The 12,484-nt window shown below is 42.1% G+C and overlaps 1 protein-coding gene across 2 annotated transcripts in view; it reads left to right on the plus strand.

Moving 5' to 3' along the window:
- Positions 1-12,484, plus strand: part of LOC132116493 (PH and SEC7 domain-containing protein 3-like) — a 110,869-nt gene that overhangs the window by 16,409 nt on the left and 81,976 nt on the right. For both annotated transcript variants that reach the window (XM_059525374.1, XM_059525375.1), the window contains exon 2: positions 8,689-8,800. In XM_059525374.1, the coding sequence (XP_059381357.1) occupies positions 8,689-8,800 (112 nt within the window). The remainder of the gene's footprint in view (positions 1-8,688; positions 8,801-12,484) is intronic.

The raw sequence follows: 12,484 nt of genomic DNA on the forward strand, positions 1-12,484 counted from the left end.
AGTCATGAAAATAAAGAAAACTCTTTGAATGAGAAGGTGTGTCCAAACTTTTGGTCTGTACTAGAGATCGACCGATATGGGTTTTTCTATAGCCGATGCCAATGTTTAGAGGTCAGGGTCAGCCGATGGCCGATATGTGCTGCTGATTTTTAGGGCCGATATCTTGAAGTTTTCCCCTTCATTTGCATGCTAAAATATCACACTAATAATAAGTGGATGCACAACATTTCTAAACTTATCATTTATTGAGCACTGACGAGAACCATCTCTCGCATCTTAATTTTGTGCACTGCACGGTATTAAAATAAAAAATGTATCCAAAGTTAACCAAACAAATCAATAAGCTGACCAAGTATTAAATATATAAAAGAGGTAATAGTAGTGCTGCAAACACACTAGCAACCAGCAACATTTGAATGACAAATGACACAGAACATCTAAAGTGCATTCTAATTACAAACTTACATCGCAGTCTGTTCATTATTAAAATAAAGTACAGTCAACCAAACATTTAAAAGGTTACACTGGTCAGTTTAAATAGACCGTAGTATACCGGTCCACTCTGCTGTTATGCACGTTTTTGCTAATGAGAAGAGGATGATCTTTTCCGTCTAGTTTACATTAAATAAATAAAAAATATTATACAGTTGTGTTTTAAAATACAACAACGAGCACCATGCAACCATTAAAAGAGACGCATTCAGCGGTCTCCTTGACGGGAAACAGTCAAAAAGTAAAATAATCTCCAACATATGGCGCGCTCTCTTCATTTCATCAAAAGATCACAATCACATCCTATTAATTTCACAGTCCTGCTACTAGCATTTTATTCAGACTAAAACCCCTTTAATTCGGGTGAGAATGCTTTGTTTCCCACTGGCTTTTGCACATAATAATAATAACGCTGCAGACGCATTTTGCAGCATTAAGGTTATTAATTGATCGTTAATTTAAATGACGATCGATCATGGAAATGATCGAATATTGACATCTCTAAATACAAATGAGTTGGGTGGAAAACGTCTAAGGTTACGTATGTAACCCTGGTTCCTCAAAGGAACGAGACGCTGCGTCGAGAACGTTTGGGGAACGCGTCCAGCGTGACGTCTCTGAATAATGTGTATAATCAGTCAAAAGGAAGGGCAAGACGTCATAGGCGGGTGACGTCAGAGACCAGAAAGCATAAAGCATGAGCGGCGAAGCCGGAAACCAGCCTCAAAGGATGAAGCAAGCGCCAGCCAGAGATGCCGGAAGTGTGGCACTGCGACGCAGCGTCTCGTTCCTTCGAGGAACCAGTGTTACATACGTAACCTTAGACGTTCCTCTTCAGGAACTCGAGCTGCGTCGAGAACGTTTGGGGAACGAGAATGCCCATGCCGCCAGACTTTCAAATCTCTGCCTAGTGTGGAAGAGCACAGCTAAAGCAAGATAAGGAGCCTGACAGAACTCGGGGACAACCCGTCCAATGGCCAAACTTCAGAAGCAGTGAGTCTTGACCCCCAGGAGAGGGGAGATCAGAGGACTCGAGGCTTAGGATAACATCCTAATCACCGCTTAGCATAAGCTTCTTCTGGCCGGAGGCCTCAGCCTCAGCGCACCATGGAGGAAACATGTAATCTCTCCTGACGGGAACCTCCCATGGAGTGCCGTCAAAAAGAGAAATCAGGCCCAGGAACCATTCCCGGCCCGGCCAGAACGGGGCTACTAACAGCAGCCGGCTCCGTCCCGACGCACTCTCTCCAGAACTTCAGAGAGCAGAGCAATCGGGGGGAAAAATGTACAGATGAAGCCTCGGCCACGTCTGTACCATGGCGTCCAGCCCCAGTGGAGCTGGATGAGTCAGAGGAAGCCAGAGGGGACAGTGCGATGTGTCTCGAGTCGCAAACAGATCCACCCGAGTCTGGCCAAACTCTCCAACTCTGCTTCATCACCTCGGTGTGAAGCCGCCATTCCCCGAGCCTTGGCCCCTGCTTCAACAGGATGTCTGCTCCCATATTAAGATGCCCAGGAATGTGAACTGCTCTGAGCGAGAGGAATTCGTCCTGGGCCCACACAAGGATCTGGTACGCTAGTTGTATAAACGGTGTGAGTGCAGACCTCCTTGGCGGTTTGTAAGAGACCACCGCTGTGTTGTCGGTGCGCACCAACACATGGCGACCTCTTAGGTCTGGGAGAAAATAACGAAGTGCACGAAGCACGGCCAGCATCTCCAGGCAGTTGATGTGCCATGTCAGATGGCGACCACTACACAGACTGCGGGCAGGGTGGCCACTCATGACCGCACCCCAGCCAGTGAGGGACGCGTCTGTCGCTAGCATCCCGCGGCGACAAGGAGCTCCCAGCACTGGGCCCTGAGACAAGAACCAAGGCTTCCTCCACATATCCAAGGTACGTAGGCAGCGCCGCGTGACCTTTAGCATGCGAAGTGGGTTTCCCTTCAGGGAGAACCCCTTGGTCTTGAGCCACCACTGTAGGGGTCTCATGTACAGCAGGCCAATAGTATTCACGTTGGATGCAGCTGCCATCAGACCCAGCAATCTCCGTGACTGCTTGACAGTGAGTGACCGGCCTTCTCTCACTCTCGCGACTGCAGTGAGGATCGACACGATCCGAGCAGGTGACATACGTGCCTGCATCGTGGTCGAATCCCACACCATGCCCAGATAAGTGATTCTCTGAACTGGAGAAAGCACACTTTTCTTGGAACGATATCTCGGTGCAGAACAGTCATCTGCTCAGATTGAGCTGATATCAACCAATGGTCAATGTGGTTGAGTCGTGAAAGTGTGGGGTGAGAGTGCAAGGCCAGAGGAAGGTCCATATTGGTAGGCTTTTGCCCCCAAAAGCAAACCTCAGGAACTTCCGATGAAGAAGGATGGAGATAAGTGCATCTTTTGATAGATCTTGACACACCAGTCCTCGGACTTGGCCTGTGCAGGCGTGCTAAACTTCAGTCTTGAACTTCAGAGAGGTTCAAAAAGCACAGATCTAGAAAAGGACACAACACCTCATCCTTCCTTGGAACCGTGAAGTACCGGCTGTAGGACCGGACTCTGCAACCCAAGGAGGGACCACATCAATGGTCTCCGTCCTCAGAGAGAGTCTACTTCTGAGGAGAGGTGGGCACCATGTAATGCGGTGTACACCACTCTTCCCCAGAGGGAGCTGGCCCTCAAAACGTCCTAGGCCTTACGCGTCAGGACGTTATGATGAAGGCTATCCAGCGAAAACAACGGTCCGTAGAACTGCTTTCCACTAGAAGCCTTCGGACTGGGAGCGCCACTCTGACTCTAGCGTCTGCGGAGTACAAAAGTGACACCCCTGGCACGAGGGGCTGGAACATGGTTGGGACTGCTCCGCCCAGCAGCCCCTGACCGCCTCAACCTCCTCAGAGGAAGAGCGGTACACACGTGTTCTCACATAAGAAATGACATCCCTAGAGCCCCTGCACATCTAACTTCACATAGTCAGATAAATATTAATATATAGTAGTCAACAACCAGACGAGTCAACACGGTCTGGTGTAGAAAAAAACTCACATAAAGATGAAACAATGTAATACATGCTTTGCCTCGGCAGCGTGCATGTCTATATATATCTTTTATATCATATATATATATGCTACTCAGTCACACAGACAACATCAATCTCCTCAGAGAAAGATGAATGCTGCAGCGAGCTCTGCCTCCGAGGACGAAGAAACCACAGCACGGGTTTTCAAGCCTTGAGACCGAGCTCTAGATCTAGTGAACACGGGTGGAGATAGGCTGAGCCGTCTCCAACCCGTTCGCCAGATCATGTGCGATTCCTGCGAACGCGGTCGCCGCAGTGCCCCAGCGCGACCGCAACCACAAGATCGCATGCACGGATACACTCCTCAGAGCGTGCCCGGCGAGAGAGTATGCAGCAGCAGCAGCGAGCTGTCTCAGAGGGCGAAAAAACCGCAGCGCTGGTTTCCAAGCCTCGATAATGAGCTATAGATCTAGTAAACACGGGTGGAGATAGGACGAGCTGTCTCCAGCCCGTTCACCAGATCATGTGCGATTCCCGCCATCGCGGTCGCCGCCGTGCATCAGCCCCAGCGCGACCGCAACTGCAAGACCGCATGCACGGACACACTCCTCGGAGCGTGCCCGGCGAGAGCGGAGCGCTTAACAGCGAGAAAAGCACAATCAGCCCCCCGAGAGCCGACTGCGCGAGCTCCACTCTTCATAAATGCTGCTTATTATAATATTAGGCATAATATGCGTGTGTAACTGGTGCTTGTGTGACTGGTGCTTGAACAACTGGCGAGCTCATCGATGCCTTTCCATATCAAAGATTGCGGGCTGGCACCGCAAGAAATGCCAGTGAAAGCTCTCTCCTCAAAGAGAGCCTTCTGAGAGTGAAGCAAAGGCTCGCATCGCAGCCGTCAACTCCCTCGAGAGCTGACACTGCGCGCTTCACTCTCAAGCAGACAACACACGAGCTGCGTGTGTCCCTACCTTTTTTTTTTTTTTTGGCAGGGAAAACACACAGCCTGAACACTGCCTGCTCTCGCCCAAAACTTCTCTTGATTGAAGCTTTGACAATGGAGTTTATCAGTGGACAAACGACAATAAATAAGACTCACAAACAGATAGCTACTGACACACACACAGAGCGCTTGCTGAAGACACAAGGCTGATTTCCGGCTTCGCCGCTCATGCTTTGAAAAGGACACGTTCCCCAAACGTTCTCGACGCAGCTCGAGTTCCTGAAGAGGAACTGGTTATTGTCTGCATCAAACCATGCTCCCGAACAAATGTGATTCACCGTTCTGGGCAGTTCCAGGACAGCTGTCTCTCCAAACACGGTGCTGTCTGTGAGCGAAGCGGAGTAACGTAGCCCTTAATCACGCTGCAGTGTTGGTAAGAGCTGACAACTTCTCCACCCTATTTACAGAGTGAAATTCTCTGACTACCTTTATCTCCCAGGGCTGTTGTTGAATCTTCCAAAAGTTTTGGCTTGGGGTCCTTCACATGCGGCGGCAGCACTTTCCACCGCACCAGTAACACGGGGCTGCCCGCAGACGTGCCTGACTTTAAATCGGCGCTACTAAACACGGATATCGGCCGATGTCGATATATTAAAAAATGACAAATATCGGCCCGATATAACGGTCGACCTCTAGTCTCTACTGTATATATATATATATATTAGTGCTGTCAACGTTAACGCGTTAACGCATGCGATTAATTTTTGTCTGGTTTAACGTGTCAAAATATTTAACGCAATTAACGCAGCATCCGTATTTTCTGCCATCCGTTGGCTAGCTTTACATTATATGATCAGGCTCTTATTCACTTAAATGCTTTTAAACATTTCAAGTGCGGCAAGACAAAAGAGAATGCGTAGTCTGTGAATGCCTTTATGTGACACATACACACGCACACACACAATGCATAGACAGGGCGCCAGAATCCAGTTCTCTTAAGCGCTTGAACTAACAATAAACATCCCAAAGTGCCAGTTTTGTCGATTATCCTCATAAGAGCAATCTTAAATGATTTATATAAAGTCTAAAATGAACAAAAAGAGTTGTGAGAGAATGAGGCAAGATCCATAGACAGTATATAAACGGTGAGATCCCCGTGTCTGTCTGCTCTTAAAGGGACAGCAGCCAATAAAGCTTCCTGTCAGTAAAGTTAAAGAACAAAGGGAACAGAGAAAATGACTCGCTGCTCTTGACTAAATAACTTTTGTAGCTTTAATAAGGATTAACTATTTAATTTATAGTTTATGCAGTGCAGACTGCATATAACTTTGATAACTTTATTAAATTTATTTAGATTTGAATCAAAAACAGAATGGTCTGACTTTAGTTTTGTGAAACTATACTACAGAAAACATCTGAAGGAAAAGGCAGATGAGTTGAATAAGACACAGATGCACTCTCTGACAGCAGGAGGTGCTTATGAACAGCAATAATAGTGGGGTACCATTGTAAACAAAACAGCACTTCGCTTATGAATACTACTTTAATATGCATTGTTTAGAGGCAAAATTAAAAGAAAATACCACTTAAACTTTTCAGTTCCCTTCAGAAATACATTCATATAAACTCCTACTCCAATTGTATCGCGATTTGTTGAGCATCTCAACCGATTTGAATCTTCACATCCCCAATTTTGTACTAAGCATCCTGAAAGTATAGTAGTTATCAAGCACATGCAAAAAACTTGCCTGCAAAAATAATGATTATGTATTGGGAAAAATAACAAGGAGATATTTAAATGTATTCTTAATAAGCTAATGTTTTCTGAGTCCGTGTCGGCTGCAAAGATGAAGTTGATGATGCTGAATCGCCATCTCCATAGTACAATGTATGTGCCTTCAGAGAGAAATGCACCTTTATTATGGATTACATAATCAAGTTTTGTATTTGATTTGAATTAGTGAATTTTCAAAGTTCAATCTTATTATTTATTTCTTAAGTCTGTGAGGTAAGTAGCCTATTTGCTGAGTTAATTTTTTTGTGCCATGTAAAGTTGCTACTACTTACATTGTAAAAAAGAAATCTGTGACATTTACAGTAAAATACTGTAGCTGTGGTTGCCAGAACTTTACAGAACTTTATTTAAAAAATATAGTAGCAACATTTTAGGTTTTACAGAGTTAACTTAAATTAACTTAACATTCACAGTAAAAAAAAAACAAATATCATTGTTACAAAGTCAATTATCAAAAAGGAAGAGGACAGAGTTGGCATGACTGCTGCTGGTGATTTTATTTAGGTTTCTGTAAATAAACAGAATGTCGCGCTACCAGCGCTCAATATAACACAGTTGCATAAGCAATATACATGGGGCTCTTCAGAGCAGACACGGTTTCCACACACACACACACACACACACACACACACACACACACACACACACACACACACACACACACACACACACACACACACACACACACACACACACACACACACACAGCAGTCTGTCCCTCTCTGCTTGCCTTCTCATTCCTGGCTCTCTTTATGCGGTCTCTCCACGCCAGTTACTGGAAAAAGACACAGGTGTTTGTAATTTGCGTTTGATCCCCTTACTCACCGCTCGTCTCCCAACTCCCTCTCCCGCTGCAGACCTCGCTAAACCACCCTATCGCCACAATCATTAATTGATTTAATATTAATATACCATCCTGTTGAAGTTCTAATATCTGTTTTGAATCGTAATATGCCAATAACCACCAAGAACAGGTGGTGATGAGAAAGTCACATGATGAATTAAAGCTCATCACAAACAGCTTTTCAACAAGCTAAGAAAGTAAAAATTAATAAATAAAAGGTGCACAGTGTAATCCACACAAATACTTAAAACCACCATGGTATCACACACTGAAATAATGCAATAAATTAGATATTCAGTTGATAAGAAAAAAGTGTGAAGAAACAGTTATTTCAATGGAAAAAACATTAAATGTGAAGTGTCATGCAGTGAATTCTGTGAATGCCAATTTACAGCTTTTCATTGTAAATTATACAGTGACTTCTTCTTTTTCACTTCCAAAAACCGTTTTACAGTTATTCACCAGTTATTCAGTTATTTTTATTTGAGGTTAATGAATGATAGGTGAACGTTTGGATTTCATGATATACTGTAATTAATTCAAAGACAAAAATTTAGTCGACCATTAGGGGGGCATCACATGTTCTGACTGAACAAGAGGCATCACACAGTGACCTTTAAAAGGTCATCTTGGACTAGTCAGTAACTGTATTTCCTGATGTCTTGGCTCAGGGAAGCTGCTGGTAATGTCAGTCATGGTTCCCCTCCATCAGATCAGATATCAGCATGCTGAAGCTGATGTTGGACTTGTTGTATCTGTGCTTTCCAGAGTCTCTGATGCTAAACTCTAGTCTTAACAAACACGAGAAATCAGGCAAACCTAAGCACCAAGGTCAGATTTTCACTAAGGCTGACTTCTCTTGAGAAATTGAAAGCGGACACTGTTTGAGTCCGCCATGAGTTCAGTTCCAGTAATCCCACATGCTCATCATGTGGCTAGAGTGCGGTCAATTACTTGTCTGCTACAAAAGACACTGGTACTAAAAAATGAGCCCGTTTCTGGAAACAGAAACATTCCTGAGCCGCCTGGAGCAAGTCATAGTGACCGGGCTCCTGCGGGCACTTCAGCGAGACGTGCATGAATGCTAGACGCACACAGACAGCCTGACATTCATGCCACTCGCTGGATTCAAAGGAATAGTTTATCCTAAATTAAAAAATTCTCATTGACTCACAGTCAAAATTGCTCCAAACCTTATGTGGAACTCAAAAGTAGGTGTTTAAACTGTTCATCTGCATTTCTAAACTTGTGTGTTGTGATTTGTTAGCATTGTTATGAAACTGCTGCAATTTTTTTTAAAGCTATCGTATGGCTTATTTTGTCATATTTTAGTTTTGGAACTTGACAGCATCCATCTTGTAAAACTAATTTGCTGAAGTCTTTCTGTCTTTGGTTGTAATCCTGCCATATGCACACTTTACAAAAACATCTTTTGGTCAGCTGAGTCTGGTGAGTCTGACATCATATCCTCCTGATGATTAAACTAATGATATGTCTATATTGGAGCATCAAAGAAGCTGGTAACTGGTTAAAGTGATGCTAAAATGATGTTAGTATAATGCATGTAAGTGTAATTCTGGTTTGTTCTTGCAGGGAGAATCATTTGATCGGGTCAGCAGCTCCTCTGCACATGCACAGAGTGTTGCCAAAGCCAAGTACGAGTTTCTCTTCGGAAAGACAGAAGACAGAAGCTCATCAGATACTGGTACTTTTGTGTTCTTGTATACTAACATGTAATTATTAGTAAACTGAAATTGCATGTAACACATTTTCTCTTTAACTTACATCTTACTCTACTAACATCCTGTTCTTATATCTGTAGTTCTTCATCGCGCAATCATTAAATACACTGAATTATTTTCACTGTTTTATTTTCATTTAGAAATACTATTTTACATCACTGGACCAAAATACAACAAAACTTATTTTTAGGGTTAAAGAAGCGATAAGGTAGAAATAGCTCTTAAAGGGATAGTTTACCCAAAAATCTTAATTATGTCATTAATGACTCACGCTCATGTCGTTCCAAACCCGTAAGACCTCCGTTTATCTTCTGAACACAGTTTAAGATATTTTAGATTTAGTCCGAGAGCTCTCTGTCCCTCCATTGAAGCTGTGTGTACGGTATACTGTCATAGGCGACTAGGCCTATGTATTTACATGTTATCTCTTAAAAATTGCATGCTTTTTTCCTGATTGCATGCTTTTTTCCTGATTGTTTTGCATTCACATTTTTTGTTATGTTCGCGCATTGAGAGAATGCGCATTTAGTGGGAAAAAGAGTTTTAAACAGTCCTCATCTGCCGCGCAGCAGCGCTGACACACTCGATAAACGCACGAGAGACAGAAATGATGGAGACTTGAAGAGAAAGTGCAGAAAAACAGCGTCTATTTCGTTCATATCTTGAACAAACTACAACAGGTAAAGCTGTCATCAGTGTGGATATTGGCAATATCGTTAACAGTTCTCGTTTATAATCATAAGGCTTCTTCTTAACAAGATCTTAGTCCATGCTGTTTTCTGTTAATGCATGAACTTCATTATTTGAAGTGCACTTGCCGTCCAGTTATCGTAAAAAGCTTTGTGCTTTGTTACTTTTTAATTTACAAAGCATCAGCTTTAAAATTATTCCAAATTCATAACAAAATTCAAACAATAAATACAGTTTTCGTGCTCTTTAAGGGGCCGTTGACATATCGCGCCTAAAAACGCGTGGAAAACGCTAGGCGCGCCGCTTTCATTATGAGCACGCACGCATACCGCGCGCTTACATTTGAAATAACGAACTTGAGCGCGCAAAAGACGGGACACGTGAACGGCCCCTAATGCGGCAGGCATGATCGCGAGTAGTGCCTCAGTTCAAGCAGCACGTGAACCTATCATACCTTGCTCTTTACTACTAGAGTACATAATGAACATGAATTAACATCAAACGGTAAGCTATTTTATAAGAGATTCTACAGTACAACACTTTCAAACTGCGGAAAACGTGTAAAGCTTGTAAACATTGCAACGTAATATTAACCTCAGTAACCTTTCGGTGTCCACAAGCTCATCAGTCAGCTAGAAAAATAACTATAAAGAGGAGCATTTTGCTATATTTATGAGCTATTGAATTTTAATATTTTTACTTAACCTGTTGTCTACATGATTCAACTCCTCCTATAAAATTTAATTTTACTAATTAAGAAAAACAGACTGAAAGTGTGAAAGACATGCGCTCTTAAAAATAAAGGAGCTTAAAAGGTTCTTCACAGAACAATTTTGGTTCCACAAAGAACCATTCAGTCAAAGGCTCTTTGAAGAACAATCTCTTTCTGACCTTTTCATAATCTGTTATTGTCTTCAAATGTTAAAGGTTCTTTATGAAACTATTTAGACAGGAAAAAAAGGTTCTTCTATGGTATCATGAAGCACCTTTATTTTTAAGAGAGTATGACAACATTTACAGGATGCATTGAGGAGGACCCCAAACTATACTCAGGGGCCAAGTGATGCTTATGGTCCATGATATTGGTACAGATTTTGTGTAATAAACAACGCATGACTGTATGTTTCAAGTTGGAAAAGACATTTAGCTCCCGCTTTAAGTGAACCTTCATTCCCAGGTCATCTACAAGATGGATTAAAATGCTGATAAAGTCAAGAAAAGATGAGACATAAACACTTCAGTATGATTAAAAAGTTAAAATGTAAAATAAATAATTTAAATAAAAAGCATAAAACATTTTTATTCTGTGGCACCTAAAAAAATCATTTGGCACCTAAGTTTTTTTCTTATAGGAGCCAGTGGCTCCTTACTCGATTTTTTTGTTTGGAGCCCTGCTTTAAGGTAACAACTGCAGGTTGCCACTGCAGTGTAGCAAACATAATGCTTTGCTGGTGAAAACTGAAGGAAGGGGAAGTGCATAGGAGTACATAGGGATGCTCTTATCATAAATAATACATATTTGACAGAGGCAACAACCTTGGACTTTGAGAGTAACTCATGATAATTGAGGGATTTACTCCCAAAGTTGCAATTATTGTTGTTGTGATAATTATAGCAGCATTTGATCATCCGTTGAACCTGTTTGATGTTGGCTATTTTTGATAGAAGGCATGCTATTCAACTGACGCATTATGTATGCTGACTCATAAACCTGCTGGTAAACATATTTTCTTTCAGTGTTACCATGTTCAGTTTTTATAAGTATATTTAGGCTTCTTGTTTCATTAAAGTAGTTCATAAAAGTTATGAATGGATTTTAAAAAGGCAAGTGGCTTGTTTTTTTCAGATCCAGTTTTTCTAGTGAGGTCTTGCAACACTGGTCTCTGTGAAGAGTAATGTAAGGGATTTCCCCAATACCACAGGGCTGATGGGAGAAACTTTAGTGGAGAGACTAGCAAAATGTATGAGTCAGTGAAGACACATAGCTTTGTTTCTGTGATTTTCTAGCATCCAGTTGCATCCATTCTCGAGCGGCACTGCATTATTAACTAGTTGAACAGTTTAGTTCTGTTCACAAATGTCACTACCTTAAATGCTTGAGGAGTTAATTTGTCAACGGCCGTCACGATGAAACCTGTTTCAGAAGTGTATGTGAGTCACGAAGCTCAGATATTTCATTGGCTAGTGGTTTTCTCGTACTTCTTCAAATCCAAACCAACAGAAAACAAGTCAAAATCAACATGCTAACATTTGTTAAATACAGTATATTTAATGCAGTAATTATTTAACACACTGCTTTGGAACAGTATTTGTCAAATTCCCTTTATTCACAGACATTTACATATACTTTATCCACATTTTGTGACCCTGGAGCACGAAAGCAGTCATAAGTAGCACATTTTTCTTTTATGCAAAAAATCATTAGGATATTAAATTTATGCGTTTAGCAGACGCTTTTATCCAAAGCGACTTACAGTGCATTCAGGCTATCAATTTTTACCTATCATGTGTTCCCGGGGAATCGAACCCCCAACCTTGCGCTTGATAACACAATGCTCTACCAATTGAGCTACAGGAACACTATTAATATGGTCTCCATATTAAGATCATGTTCCATGAAGATATTTAGTAAAAGGTTATTTATTCAGCTTTCAGATGATGTATAAATCTTAATTTCAGAAAATGTACCCCTATGACTGGTTTTGTGGTACAGGGTCACATTTCATCTCTGTAAACCAATAAACTTGGATTGGATAGTGGACTAAATCAATAGTTCATCCAAAAATCTTCTCACCCTCAGGTCATCCAAGGTGTAGTTGAGTTTGTTTCTTCATCAGATTTGGAGAAATGTGGTATTGCATCACTGACTCACCAATGGATGCTCTGCAGTGAATGGGTGCCGTCAGAATGAGAGTCCACACAGCTGATAAAAACATCACAATAATCCACAGCACTCC

The sequence above is a fragment of the Carassius carassius genome, chromosome 35 (genome assembly GCF_963082965.1).
Source record: "Carassius carassius chromosome 35, fCarCar2.1, whole genome shotgun sequence".
Taxonomy (NCBI): Eukaryota; Metazoa; Chordata; class Actinopteri; order Cypriniformes; family Cyprinidae; genus Carassius; species Carassius carassius.